This window comes from Alnus glutinosa, chromosome 4 (assembly GCF_958979055.1).
Source record: "Alnus glutinosa chromosome 4, dhAlnGlut1.1, whole genome shotgun sequence".
Classification (NCBI taxonomy): Eukaryota; Viridiplantae; Streptophyta; class Magnoliopsida; order Fagales; family Betulaceae; genus Alnus; species Alnus glutinosa.
Window position 1 is genome coordinate 11,126,301 of NC_084889.1, and position 15,116 is coordinate 11,141,416.

Genomic DNA, 15,116 nt, shown 5'->3' on the forward strand with positions numbered 1-15,116 from the left:
TTTGTTTTTATCTTGCATGGATGAAATACTTGTTTTTCTACCTTTTTCACCACTACTTTTTTTTCTTCATTTTTTTTTTTTTTTTGGTGGTAATGGAGTTTTTAATCGCATATTTGGTGTTAGTGCATGTTTTCCCGATAAATAATGTTATTTAGTAAACTACTGTCATATAATTAGAATGATGTGATAGTGAAAATTATTATTATTATTATTTTTATTTTATTTTTTACAAGTATTAATTTAATAGCTAATTTTTATTGCCACACCATCAAGTTATATCGCAATTGTATAACAGTTTATTAAATAACACTTTTTAATAAGTGTCAACCAATGTAGTAGACTACGCCCAATTGTAATTTTTATTTTTTTACTAGTGAAAATCTCCATTATTATAGCAAGAACTCCTCAATCATGTAGTGACACTTAGTCTTTTGTCAAAGAATTGCTATCGGTTTCCAAAGACAGTACCCAACTGTTAGAATAGTTTAGCGTGTGCTGAGGTAACAATTGGAAGCACATGCAAGGAGAAAATAACTTAGCAAAAGAGCTTATTGGGGCGGGCCAACGGAGAGTAACTCTGATGCTTAAATCAATATGAATAAAATGGTATAATCTTAAGGAAAATAAAAATAAGGTACGAAGAAAAAAGATGAAAATCCCCTTTACTTTATGTATGCCGCTCTTTATAACAGATATTTTCATAGCCATTTGTTACGTGTTACATCTTCATTGTAGATTTCCCTGTCGTGAATATTCCCGACACCCTGCGAGTCTACGACTCTCATCATGTGTATTGCCTCGTGTTGAGAATCATGAGGACAGTTTCTTACATGCGTTAGGAAGGGATTCAGGGAATTCAGTGTGGAGTTGTTTGGCAGCTCTCGGGTTAGTTGGTTGGTTGATGGACTGTGTATCGGGTCCACAAGCCCAACAAATAAAACATTCGTTGTTTTGTACCATGCTGAGTTCTTATATATGAGACAAGACAAATAAATAGTTCTGAATTTATGAACAGTCGTTATTTTCAATGATCATGAACCCTGTTGACCCAAAACGGATTTCACTTACGTATGAGTAGACACAACTAAGTTGCCTTTTTTAGATGGGTGGCTCTCGTCAATTAACATTTATAAGTGGCTCTACAAGGGTCCTACTCATTTTATTGAGAAAAGGCATCAAAACATGTTTCCTTATGTTTATACTATTACAAAATCTTGGATAAAATTTCGCATTACTTTGTTTAGAGAAGATTATATCCAGTAGGTGCAAAACCACCACAGCGATGTGGCCCCTATGACATTTCCACCAGTCACTTTTACCACAAAATCACCTACCAATACCACCACTTTTACCACAAAAATCACCTTCCAATATCACCACCATCTTAACTTCTGCAAAACCACCCTAATGCCACTGATCTATATGTAGTGTTACACATATTTCAAAGTGCTCACTCCCTGACGTGACGGTAAAAATCATCATTAAATAAAATAACAAATAAAAATACATATAATATCCAATAATAATTTTGACTGTCACTTCAAGAACTGTAGCATTTCTCCTGGTCTATTGCCATTACCAGCAGGAAAGGCTTCTTTCCACGCCATAACAATCACTACCTTTGGAAAATAAGCAGAAAGTTCCAGCAAAAGCATTAGGGATAAATCACTGGGAAGGAGGCCAAAACTCAAGCTATTTCCGAATTTGATAATTTTTTTTTTTTTTTTTTTTTTCCAAGTACCCCGCGGTTGAAACAAGAAGTAAATACCTCACAGAGCCTTTTAACTCGGAGGTATTAATGAATACAATTTAGCCACAATGCTAAAACACGTGGAACTGTCACCATCTACTGTCCTACAACAAAGCTGCTAAAGATTTACATAGCCAGAACTCAGCATGGTGTACAACAAGACTTGAAACAGCCAAGAGTTCCAGAATGGTGGATGTTCTATAGTAAATAGACTGCCATTCGCCCAGGTGAAAAACTTAAGTGGGCAAAGCTATATGGGATCATATTTTACACCGTACAATCATGGAGTGAATAGCCAATAGGAGGATGAAGGAACCATCATGTTTTGCTTTTGAATTTCCTTTGAGCTTTCAAATCCACCACAATCACAGTGATGTTGTCCTTGCTTCCTTTTTGCATAGCACGATTCAAGAGGAATTCCGCTGCAGCTTGAGCCGCAGGATCAATTCCCTCACCCCTGATAGTGGGAAGTGTAACACCATTCTTTTTATGCCAGAGGAGTATTCTTTTCCGAGCCAGGTCACACACCTCTTCATTTGTCATGACATCCCATAACCCATCACTGGCTAAAATAAGGCATTCATCATCTTTTGCCCGTGGAAGAAACCTCACCTCTGGTTCCGGAATTATCCATGGTTTCAAATATCTATCACCTGAAATCCACAAGCAAGTCAAACAAAAGATTTTTTCACAAAATAAACTGGTTGCATTATTATTATTACTGCTGGAGTCCAAATAGTATGGAATTCCTTACACTTGTCTGCTACAAGTAAAATGAATGCATACAATGTGACAAATTGACATAATAGGAAAACATCATAATGTCTTACACTGCTCATTGAAATTATCATTTTTTTGGACATTAGTAATGTACAAATGATAGGAGTTACATGACTCCAAGGTGGAAGAATGGACAACAGAACACCCAAACTGAACCACTAAGCTTCCCTGCATTTTTTTGCTCAAGTAAATTATGAAGTTCGATTTTGGAAAGGTATCGATGTCCCTTACGAATATAATCAATCAATTATGGTTACAAGTCATGCGAATATTTCTCAAATCGATGGCATATATTGAGACAGCATCCACATTGCTGCAATTGAATATCTAGGGTCATTCAACGAAATCCTTAGATACCTCTGAGAAATAAGACTTTGTTTCATTATCAACAGAATCACAATAGAATTATTTCCAATACTAGAGAAGAAGACATTCACTCATTCAGTTTCCCCCGGGTTCCAAGTCTCCAACATAATTGACACAGAAGACTTGGTTTCTAGAAATTAAAAACAAATACTCCCTCCATCCAATATTTTTAGTCCTCTATTATATTTTGGGATGCCTCAAAGTACTGTCCATTTTGAAAAAGTCAATGAACACAATTTAAAAACTTCCTTCATTCATTAAAAAAAAAAAAAAAAAACCCTTCCTTTATTTGAAAAGCCAGCCCCTTTTTCATTTGTTTTAATTTAGGTATAAATTAAGGAGAATAATTTTGGAAACTTTTATCTTCTTATGTAAAAACCCAACCCCTTAAAGTTGGATTTGTAAACATGACTAATAATATAGGAAAGAGAGAGTATTTGATGAATGATGACAGGCTTATAAAAGCTTATCTGGTTATTATGTTATATAAAAGGACTGAATATTGATTCTCAATCAAAAGTGAAGAAAACATTTGGGGTCTGACCTACATCCACCTGGATAGACCATGTCCCATACTAACAAAACTTCATGATACGATATCTATATAGTATATTTTCCATGTTACCATTTTATCATGCAAACTTCCAAAAGAGAGAAATGAAGCAACATCTTTTTTTGATAAGTAGAAATGAAGCAACATCTCAATTGCCATTATTTTGCAATGGTTACGAAAATTACGGCAGATCCATGTTCTAAATCTGCCTTATTAGAATTCCCTTAATGGTGTGTTTGCATGATAGATTTTAAGATGAGATTTTACTTTTGTAATTTGGGAATTTCTAGTGTTCATTCTCTTGTTTGGATTAATATTAGTCATTTCAATTTTTTTTTTGGAATTTTGAACTTGGGATTTTAAAGTATCTAAATCTCAGAGTTCAAATTCCATTACAGAATGTATAATTTTACAAAATTTCTCGTTACCACTCTAATACTACTACTATACTCGTTAAACTGACACTACCAATGTTGTTGCAACTGTCATTACCACTACCACCACTACCATTGTCGCAACTGCCGCCCCCACAACTCACACCTTAACACTATACTACCGCCATCACCCAGTCGTTCCCATCATCGCCATTACCATGATCTTTGTAACCACTATAATACCCTAAGATTCTTATTTCTTAATTTTTAAATATATTCATTCAAACAATAGAAATTTAAATCAATAAGATAAGAATTCCCATTAATTTGAATTCCACCTTAAAGAATAATTCCCTTATAGGAAGTTCTATTTTACTCACTGAAAGCCAAGATGATTTAGAAAAATGTCCATAGATATCAAAAGCAACCCACAGTTGAAATGATTAAAGTGAACCAGTTACATAAGCTGCTTAAATCTGATCTGATCTGATCCTTTCAATTGCCCATCATTCTCCTCCTTCAAAATCAATTTTTTTTATGTTGAAATCAGCCTAATCCAATCTGAATCCTAATCTGGCACCACTGTGAAGCTTACACCTCAAGGTAAGCCCCAAGAAACCCCTTATAAAGCTCAAGTGCATGCCTCATGACTTGCACTAAATGCATTATCTCCTTCCTCGCAGAAATGATAACAACCATAAGAAAGTGAAGGACGGGCTTCTCTCATATTAATTTCATAAACTTTGGTCATTCCTTTCTCATCTTTATTTAAGTAAAAAAGATTACAAAATTAATTCTAGGGTCTTAGACATATAATCTCTGGAAGTCCTAACTCAGTACACACCTACGCATTAATTTTACTGCCTTGAACTACTTGTGCAAAATAGTGGGGTAACAACTTTAATGCAGAAAAAATGCAACGCATTCATAAACTGAACTCATGGCTAGCATCCAACATGCAAAGTGCAACAGAATTGGTAATCTCATGTGACCATATAAATTATTAAGTTTAACTAGTGATTAACATCATCATGGAAAAGATAATCCATGACATGATAATCACTGGGAAGCATGGATTCCTTTCCCCAAACTGAATTGGGTCAATGTATGCTTGTAATATTTGTAATAGCAACCTGACTATAACAAAGCTGTTGACAGAAGAAACTCCTGATGAGGAGCAACTTTGGGGAAACTCACAGTCCAAAACATGCAAATGGATAGGAAAAAATCATGGTGAAGAAGCACACACCAATGGACCTTGACATTGCAAGAACTCCAAAAACACGATGCCCATTCCACTGAATGACCTTGCCTCCTGCTGCCTCAATTCTTGCATATTCATCTTCTCGATTTGGCTGAGATAATATCAACAACAAATTACATTAAATGGATATCAGTTGCCTTTAATCAATTATTACAACAAAAAGATGCAAAACTACTGTTAGAGGTCTCTTACTTTATGATCAACTGACAATGCCATAGGTTCTTTCCCACGACATAGAACTGCTCTTGAATCTCCACAGTTTGCTACAATGATATGTGATGAACAAATAATGGCAACCACAGCAGTAGAACCAACAGTTTCTGGAGCCACAGGCTCAAGACTAGCTTTTCCTCCAACTTCGTCGTCAACCTTTTGAAAACAATTGGTGAAAGCTTTTTTCCACTGCTCTTCGCAACTGCCCTTGATACTTCCATCACTTAGGCCTCCCTTAAAAAATTCTATCTCCTCAGCCAAAGCCATATGGACACGATCACGACAATAGTTTGCAACCTGAACAAATACGTTCCCCATGAGAATAAATTACTTTGCAGAAGGACATATATGCATTGATTCGGTAGTAGGAAAAAATAAAATTAGAAGAGAACCAATAAGGAAAATTAAATAAATGGCACCTGAGAGCCTCCATGGCCATCATAGACTCCAAAGAAATGAAGAGTCTGGTGAGGTAAAAAATTAGTCATGCCGTCAAGTACCCGGTCACCGATCAGCATTTGAACAGGAATCCTCAGAAAACGAGGTACCGCAGAAACTGCATCTTCCATCTCCGGTCTTCTTCCGCACATAGATGTAAATCCCCAAAGAGGCACATAATCCACCTCAAAAACGCTGCGGCCAGATGTTCCACTCATCGCTCTTTCCAGAGGCAACTGAAGAAGAGCCGCAGATGGCTTTGGATCAGAGCCATCGCCAATCTCTTCCTCAAGACTCACAGCCACAGCTACAGCAACAGGATCACTCACGATCTCTGTCTCATCATTTGGCTCCTCTGGATTGCTGGCCTTAGCAACAAGATTAACACCGCATAAACTCTTCCCAGTTTCTATGGAACTCTGTGTTCCTACATCAGAAGAAGCCTCAAGACACAACAAGATTTCCTCTCCACACAAACTACTGCACTCACTCGCCACTGAAAGAGAACAAGAGCTATCAAGAATCTGATCACCCTCCATTGACAAGGAATCATCTTCCTCGCTTTCTGGGGCTACTATCACATCATCCCCAGCAACCCAATTGCTTTCATTTTGAGATACCATATCCAACATAGGAACTCGTCCTCCCTTGTTCTCTTTCGGCACCGCAGCCGCCAAAATCTGAACTTCATTCGCCAAATCCTCATCACCAGCAGCAACCATCTCAGTGGAAGCCTTAGTAACAGAATCAGATAGTAATCCCCCCTTGTCCGCCATTAGCTTGAGTGTAGTGATATCTATGTGGGTAGCAATAGTTTGGTTATCACAGAGTGAATTACCTACTCTAAATGGCACTGCGACCGCCGGAGACATCTCCTCCATCAATATCCCTATCTAGGAAGTACAAAAAGTTACCCTCCCACCCCTTTAAAATCAAACAGCCTGTCATTTTTCAACTAATCCATCACCTTCTTTTCTAATCGAGAATGATCTTGGAATTGGAATGGTGGGTTTCAACCGCCCATTTCCCATGCCTAAGAAAATCAAGTTAGACCAATAGAGGAAGTAAATTTCAGGTGATGCAACTGTATGTTTGAGCTAAAAAGGCGGTGAAAGGGAAATGGGTAGTCAGATCTGGTCAACAACAGCGAATCCCAACTTCCACATATAGCAATACTAACCGAAAATGGATGGCATAGACCTGTTTAGACCTTATCAACTTCTTCTTCTCTGGAGTCTTCTTTATCTACCTCCATCAGCTACAATGAGAGAGAAACAACCAGAAAATAACTTCAAAACGGACACGCACACAAACCAAAATTGAAAAAAAAAAAACAAGTAAATTACAATTGTGACAACAGAAGTAAAATTAAATTTGAAACCAACCCCTTATCCCTAACACAAGAAAGATAGAGAAAAAGGGGGGTCATGAGAAAGAAGCAAAGAAAGGCCGAGTCCCAAGAATCACAGGAAAACCCTAGAAAAGAAGCACCCTTTTTTCACAAATTACTTGATTTCCCTGGATCTGAGGCAACCCATCTCAGCCTCTTGCTCTTTAGCCAGCTCTCTCTCTCTCTCTCTCTCTCAAATAATTATGACAAATAATCTAGAAAAGACGGTAAAAGAAAGAAACGAAACAAGAAGTCCACTACCTAATTTGTCAACTGAAGACTGAAGAGTCTTCTCCTACCTCTCTCTCTCTCTCTCTCTCTGTCTTGATTTAATTCTTTCTTTCTTATTTCTCTCTTCCAGAGACTTTCACCCATCAAAGAAAAAGAAAAAAGAAAACGACTTTTAACATCTGAAAGCCATGAAACGAATAAAAATATCAAGAAACAAGGTATCTGGGGTGACCGCTCAACATTAAAAACTAAAAAGTACCATCTCAATGTGATTACTATGACTTCATTTTCTTGATAATACTTTTGTGTAAATGATGATCTGGGTGCTCAAACTTGGATTAGCAAGAAAATGAATTTGAGACAAAAGCAAAAGGCCAAAAAATAAAAAATAAAAGGCAAGTCAGAGAGTGTGGTGGGTGCGTGAGTGAGAGAGAGAGAGAGAAATGGACAGATGTCAAATCTAGAAGAGCATATTAAAGCATCTCCACCCATTTACATGCTCCTTCCCTTTTCACTCTCCAATCCCAACTCCAACCGAAAGGGACTTTTCCTGCATACATAACACCTACAACTGTACATCACTTTTTGGGTTTACCTCCAGATTGAAAAAAACCTTTTCAATTTGATGGATTTCACGCCCTACTTCGTATAATCTGAAAGCGAGATAGATTTTGATTGCTTTTGTAGTAGATTGAGGTTTCTTTTTTTCTTAAAAAAGAAAGAAAAAACAATTGAGATCTCGTTCAAATTAATCACTTTTATATATGTGAGTTACAATTTAACTTAATTTAATTTTTTTTTTTTTTTTTTTGGGTACAATTAATATTATGGTCAAATCGAAAACATTTTCAATTGATAAACTTTTATTTTTATTTTTAATTTTCGTAAAATTAGTTCCCATTTTTAAAACCGTAAAATGGCCTTCAGAGCTCGCCTGAATTTGTCGCAGGAGTTCATTGAAAACCACTTATGGAAATTGCCTCCGATCAGTCCGCTGCCTGAGTTTGCAGAAATTGGCAAGCTGTTTTTGGCCGCCGAGCATTGTCTGCTGTCACTGATTTTTTGTACAAATGAATCGTCAAAAAATATTTTTAGCGAAATTATTTTTTGCAAAAATTAATTTTGCTGAATATATTTTTAACATAAAACATTTTAGGTTGAAAAAAAACATAGCCTAAGTGAAAAAATTCCCAAGTTTGATGGTTCCTATTGTTTTAACCAAATATCATTGGCCGACACGAAAAGAAAAAAGAGAGTATCTTTGGCCAAAAAGAAGGGAGCCACACTGATTCAAGTACTAGATATTCCAAATTCCTACTTATAAGCCAAACCTTCAACTACTAGATTTGTCTATGCGTCGAATTTGAATTGTGTCAAGACATAAATATAAAATTATATAGATTAATTTTAATTCGATCTCTTTAATTAAATGGGTTAAACTTTTCAATTCTAACTCGATAATTTCGTGTATAAAAAATAGTCAGTCTAACGCCTGAAAATTATAATAGACAAAAGAAAAAGATAAATTAAATACACCAAGTCCTACGAATTATAAACTTAATAGCCAGATTCCACAACTACAACTAGAGATGTACATGCGGGTGGATATTTTTAAAAAAATAATGATTCACTACCACCTAAATATACAACTTTTCACCACATTGTCTATGTGGCAAGGTGGTCCCTTACTAACTTTAGAGTATTTTTATTTTTAAAAAATAAAATAAAGTGGGGGACCACCTTGCCACATAGATAGGGTGGTGAAAAGTTGTATATTTAGGTGGTAAAGAATCATTTCTCTTTTTAAAATAGGCTCATTACCTGTTTGCGAATAACTACGCAGATGTGGATTAGGACTGGCAATTTTGACACGATCCGATAATCTGACACGAACACGACACGAAATTAGCGGGTTTGGGTTTACCTTAAACAGGTTTGTGTCATAAACGGGTCGACCCGTTTATCTTGGCTTGGCGGGTCGTGTCACGGGTCACCCGCGGATGACCCGCTAGGCACGATTATGTTTTTTTTTTTAAAAAAAAAAAAAAAGGAAATGAGATTATTATTAATTTATTACTATTAATATCAGCTGAACCAAAAAACCTAACTTCTTCTTTTTTTTCCTTCAACACCACCCCCTCTTCTTCTTCTTCCATTTTCTTCTTCTTCTCCCCGTCGTCCTCGAAGCCCCACGGTCTCCCCAATGTGTCCATCTCTACTAACTCCCCTCGTCGGTCGTGGTCTCTGTCCTCGTCGAACTTGTTCAAGCTCAGGCCCTGGTCTTTGGTCCCCGCACCTGAGTCTGATCACGACATGAAGAGCTTGGAGGTTAGAGCCATCTCGGTGCCTGAGAGCGCCGACGAGAGCGCAAAATCTAGCAGCTTGTTCAAGACGTTGGAGACTTGGAGCTCAGGGCGTTGTTTGGGCTCTGATACCTCTTGGTCCTCTTCAACATCTACTTCAGTATCTACAACAAGCAGGTGAAGTTTCTGATGGATTTTGCAATCTGATTGTCGATTTGATTTTGTTTTGATTGCTGAAAGTGAAACATTTAGTTGAAATTTGAGGTGCTAATTGTGGATTTTGATTTGGTTTTGAGATAATGGCTTGCCCTTAGCTTTGAATGTTCAAACGGGTCGTGTCGGGTTGTGCCGATCTGATACGACCCAATATGCTAAACGGGTTATGGAGGGCGACCCGTGAAATTGTTGTGTCGTGTCGTGTCGTGTCGTATCGTGTCTAGAGCCCCCACCTGTTAACATAAACGGGACGTGTTTGAGTCTAACTTAAATGGGTCGCGGGTTGTAAACGGGTCATGTCAAGTACCCGTTTTGCCAACCCATTGTGGATGGTAAAAAAGAACGTAGATATTTAAAAGTAATAATTGCATCTTGCGGATACAAGTGCGGATATTGTAAATAACTGCATCCGCATGTACACCCATAGCTACAACAATCAGCATTCAAAAAAGGCATATAAGAGCACTAGCAATAGACACACTATAGCCCATTCTCATCCCTATATATATGGAAAATCTTTAAAAAAAAAAAAATAACAAAAAATTATTCACATCAGTTTCCTATATTTTTCCTAAACCTTTGGGTAGTTATAGTGCTATCCAATCTAATGCTACCCAATGGATTATTATATTCTTAAAAAAGCACTCTCTCTCCTCACATTTCTCAATCCCTTCTTGCCCTCACGCCTTTCTCTCATGTTCTCAATGAAGCTTCAGAGGATTGAACAAACAAATGACTAGAGATGAGAGAGAGAGAGAGGCAGAGACGAGAGAGAAAGAGACAGACGGAGATGAGAGAGAGAGAGATGTCTCAAGAATAAAAAAAAAAAGTAAAACTAAAACATATTATTTTAACGATATAAAAAAAAAAATAAAGAAATCTATTGTGCGGTGTATTTGGATAAAAAATAAAAAAGCAGTTTAATTTCCTAAATTTAGAGAAAATCATTAAATATCTGCTGCTAGTGCTCTAACAATCTTAACACCTCAAGAGTGGAGATAATATACATATTTGAATAGCTTTTTGCTTTAGCAATAATATATTTCAATAGCTAATTTGTCGTCTTTGACCGTCAAAGCTTACACATAGCAAGAGTAAATAATCTCTTCAACACATCTATTGAGTTTCCTGGTAATTTGGCATCAATTAAAATTTGACCAGAAACTGCCACGAGAGAAGGCAAGCATACATACCACTGCCAACCTGGGCAGCCAGGACACAAGTTCCACAACTCTCTGCCCTAAATTCTTAGTTCTAATACACAAATCATTTCAGCTAGAGTCTCATTTGGCCTCCACTGATGTCTTAAGAAGCTCTTCAAATACTGCTGTACATTTGGATGGTGGTTATGGAAATTGCATGGCAGCCAATCTACAGTAAATGCTCATGTAGAGAAGCAGCAGGCTTATGCAAGATCCAGATGACGAACTTGTCATTTTGTCACAACGTGATTTTCTTTTATGGTAACATGGGATCACTTGATGACGCAAGCATCTGCACCTCTGTCTCCTCCGCCGTCCGTTTGGCAGCATAATCTGTCCTAGAATCACCTGCAAATACTAGTGCCATCAAATTTCAATCCATTTAGATTACACAAAACTTGCTGGTTGTAATGAAGATCCTTCACTTGAAGCAGGAGATGATGAAGATGATTCCTTAGTAAATATAGAATCACTAGACGGCGGTTTCGGTGACATACCTCTTTTGAGATCTGCAAACGTTAAAAAAGTTTAAGAAATCATATTCTTCACTGACAGAGAGAAGTACACATGTGGGTGAACTCATAAAAGTACCCAAAAAATTTACCATTACGAGAAATTCAAAATTCCAAAGGACATTTGGATATGACACCAATACAAATCATGGCATGGTATCTGTGGTATTAAGAAAATTAATCGGCATTCTATTTTCCACATGCTTAATAATAATTTCAATATCTGATCCTGCGAGGTGAGCGTTCCATTAACTATATTTGAAACTGTTCATGAAATTGAGGCACAAAAAGAGGATTTGAACACTGAACCGGTAGTACTCCCAAAAGGCTATTTTGATGAGATTCCACTAAATTGTCACACTGTTTTCCGGACTTAATCCAAAGAGTTGAGAAGAGTTGCCTCGTTTTCAGAGAACTTCCACTCAGTTATGCGCATCTAATGAGAAACACGAAACCTTTTGTTCTCCCCTAAGTGGGTCTCACAAATGTGAATGCACTACCTAGGAACCCTCATATAGGCTATAGCCCTCACCAGGGAACTATTCTGGCCATGATTGGCCCCAAACCACTGTTGGTTGGTTCCATGTCATAGTTGCACTCATTGTTGTGCCCTGCTGGTCAAAATCTAGTGCTTCTAGATCATAATGCCCACTTAGTTTTATTCCTCATAATAATGATGTTACTCTATTATTTTAGTTGTGAGACACAATTCATTAGATTTTGCTCCTCACACAGACAAAAAGGACCAGCAACTCTTTTGACCCACTTATCTGCCCAACATTACAAACCCAATGCTATTCCAGTCTGAAAAGCACCTGTACTATATCAACATTCTGTCCACCCAAACCTCAAGCTCTACAATGACATCTTGTTCAGCCCAGGGAAAAAAAAGGACAGAAAAGAGGGTTCAGACAGAAGCATTCATGTTCAAAATTAACATCAATATGGACATGAAAGTCAAGTATAATGCCCAGCACTGCCATATGCGAAACAAAATTCTAGTCGCCCTCTGCAAAGTGAAACTTCATTTGCTTCCATGGTGTGAATACATAAACAAGTGATAAGAAAGACATTACTAAAAGGATACATAAATGAATTATTAAAATTCATTTACTTATAATGATAATAATAATAATAATAAATTAAAAAAACAAATTGTACTAGCAGATCTCCGCTAAGAGCAGAATAGATGGACGCTGAATAATACAGTGAAATTGCAAATATATATATATAATAAAACCAATTTCATTGAAAGTGTTAGGCGTCCCTAAGTATACAGGAAGTACAAAAGGAACAACCTAACTAGAACGGGAAAAAACGAAAAAGAAAATTACTAAAACTAATCGACAAAGGAGACACAAATGCCGTTGTCCAAAGATACAAAGTTTCAAAGAACATAGAAATAATCTTCGCCATAGTCCTCTCCCTGTCCTCAAAATTTCTATTATTCATTTCCCTCTATAAACACCAAAAGAGGTACATAGGCACTATTTTCCACACTGCAGCACTTCTTAGCCTACCAAAGGACCACCAACAATCATACAAATCAATAATACGTCTAGGCATAACCCAAGACATCCCAAAGCGAGTGAAAAGAACACTCCAAATAACAGAAGTGTTGGAACAAGTGGCTCATATTCTCTTTGACATAGAGAGTAATACGTATGCAAATTGCCGAACCACGTTAAATCTGTGTCTTTCTTCTCTCTTACTTTCTCTCTTTTGACTCCATATTATTCATCATTATTGTGCACGGTAACAACAGGAAGCCACCTCGCAATGAAGAAGGTGGTCCACAGATTCTCTATTCCTCTTGCACATGTAACATCTGTCCATCACAATGACGTGCTACCTCCTAAGATTATCTAATGTAAAGATCTTGCCTAGAGCCACCAACTATGCAAAAAGGGCTGCTCTCGAAGGAGGCTGAGTCCGCCAAACACTCTTCCAAGTGAAGGTGCTACCTTTCGAATAAGCCAGAGAATAGTAAACGAATTTAACCTTGAATAAACCTCTTTTAGAAGGATTCCACCACAGCTTATCTACACATCATCTTCTCACTCTAATGAAATGCAACTCCTGAAAGAAAGAAAAAAAAAAAAAAAGAAAAAAAAAAAAAAGAGGCAAAGTCATCTACCTCCCAATCATGTGCTGCTCTAGTAAAGCTCACGTTCCACTGGTTGGAACCACCCAAAAACTCTAAATTAACCGCACTAGAGGCATCCTTCTCACAAGCAAGACCATATAAAACCGAAAAAGCTACCTTTAGAGTCATTTCCCCACATCACTGGTCATGCAAAAAGCTAATCTTGGACCCCTCCACCACTTCAAAACAGGTAAAACTGGAAAGTTTATCCCACCCTTTTCTTACTATTCTTCCACAAACCCACCCCAATGACTCTTGTAGGCTCAAAAAAGCACCACTCTCCCCATAAACTGCCAAATTTAGAGTCCACCGCTACTCTACATCAAGCCTCTCTCTCAAGCCCACATTACCACAACTATTTATCTAAGAGAGTACGATTAAATACCATCAAATTCCTGATATCCAATCCTCCCTCAGAGATTGGAGAACAAACCTAAGACCAACTCACCAGGTAATATTTGAACTTTTTACCTAACCCACCCCACAAGAAATCCCGCTGGATCTTCTCAATAAGGTTAGCAACACTCGCTGGAAGAGGGAAGAGAGAAGAGAGACATGTAATACGTAGGCATATTAGCGAGAGTACTCTTGATGAGAGTAATTGATTGGTAGAGAGAAAACCCCACAACCTAGGATTCGGGCCAACCTTCCCACTTGAGTAACATTCCCCATAGGAACAAATTCTGTCTTGGCCAAATTCACCTTTAAAGCCGACGCAACTTCAAAGCACAGGAATAAGCTCTGCATATGATGCAAATGAGCAGAAAGAGCATCACAAAATATCAGAGTATCATCCGCAAACAGGAGATGGGAGAATGAAGTATTGCCCACTGAGAACCCATCCAGCAGCACGTGTGGCGACATGGGGACATAAAAAAGGAGAATCATTATACCCAAAGCCTCCATCACAAAAACAAACAGCAAGGGGGATAATGGATCCCCTTGCCTCAACCCACTGGAACTACTAAAGAAGCCTGTCGGAGTGCCGTTTACCAAGATCAAAAAGTGCACCGCGGAAATACAATGGACTATCCACAAGCACCATTTTCCTCCAAAGCCACACTGCCTCAGCAAATACAATGAAAAATTCCAATTCACATGATCATACGCTTTCTCCAAATCCATTTTACAAATGACACATGGCTCGCCATATCTAAGCTTACTATCAAGACATTCATTGGCAATAAGAACTGGATCAAGAATTTGCCTACCTCTAATGAAGGCACTCTAGGACTTAGAGATGATCTTCTCCATTACCTACCTAAGCCTATTAGCTAAATTTTTAACAATAATTTTGTAGATTCCCCCCACAAGACTAATCGGACAGAAGTCCTCGAGATCGAAAGCACCTGGAATCTTCGAAATAAGCGAAATTAAC

At 37.6% G+C, this 15,116-nt stretch overlaps 2 protein-coding genes across 9 annotated transcripts in view; both read right to left on the reverse strand.

The window, feature by feature from the left end:
- Positions 1–1,748: 1,748 nt before the first annotated feature.
- Positions 1,749–7,753, reverse strand: LOC133867177 (protein phosphatase 2C 50-like). 6 transcript variants are annotated; one of them, XM_062303879.1, is made up of 6 exons: positions 7,619–7,753; positions 6,919–6,996; positions 5,720–6,771; positions 5,280–5,597; positions 5,073–5,178; positions 1,749–2,403 (listed from the first exon to the last, which is right to left on the reverse strand). In XM_062303879.1, exons 3-6 carry the CDS (start codon positions 6,617–6,619, stop codon positions 2,069–2,071), a joined length of 1,659 nt encoding a protein of 552 aa, XP_062159863.1. In that variant the 5' UTR covers positions 6,620–6,771; positions 6,919–6,996; positions 7,619–7,753; the 3' UTR covers positions 1,749–2,068. The 6 variants fall into 6 exon arrangements, with proteins under 6 accessions (XP_062159863.1, XP_062159861.1, XP_062159860.1 ...); XM_062303877.1 differs by lacking the exon at positions 7,619–7,753 and adding an exon at positions 7,390–7,601; XM_062303876.1 differs by lacking the exon at positions 7,619–7,753 and adding an exon at positions 7,124–7,365.
- Positions 7,754–10,886: 3,133 nt separating this feature from the next.
- LOC133867439 (uncharacterized) overlaps positions 10,887–15,116 on the reverse strand; it is a 31,059-nt gene continuing 26,829 nt past the window's right edge. Inside the window, exons 12-13 of one of the 3 annotated variants that reach the window (XM_062304204.1) lie at positions 11,578–11,589; positions 10,887–11,428 (exon numbers count right to left, since the gene is read on the reverse strand). In XM_062304204.1, coding sequence (XP_062160188.1) covers positions 11,337–11,428; positions 11,578–11,589 — 104 coding nt within the window. In that variant the 3' untranslated portion in view covers positions 10,887–11,336. Of the gene's footprint in view, positions 11,429–11,505; positions 11,590–15,116 lie in introns of all 3 variants that reach the window. The other 2 variants (XM_062304203.1, XM_062304205.1) reach the window with 2 other exon arrangements.

Excerpts from the sequence above, each read along its gene's own strand:
- LOC133867177 (XM_062303879.1), bottom strand. The coding sequence starts at position 6,619 with ATGGAGGAGATGTCTCCGGCGGTCGCAGTGCCATTTAGAGTAGGTAAT. Across the intron at positions 5,598-5,719 it reads ATGGCCATGGAGGCTCTCAG|GTTGCAAACTATTGTCGTGA; the intron begins GTGCCATTTATT and ends GTATTTGTTCAG. Across the intron at positions 2,404-5,072 it reads TGCAATGTCAAGGTCCATTG|GTGATAGATATTTGAAACCA; the intron begins GTGTGTGCTTCT and ends TGTGGATTTCAG.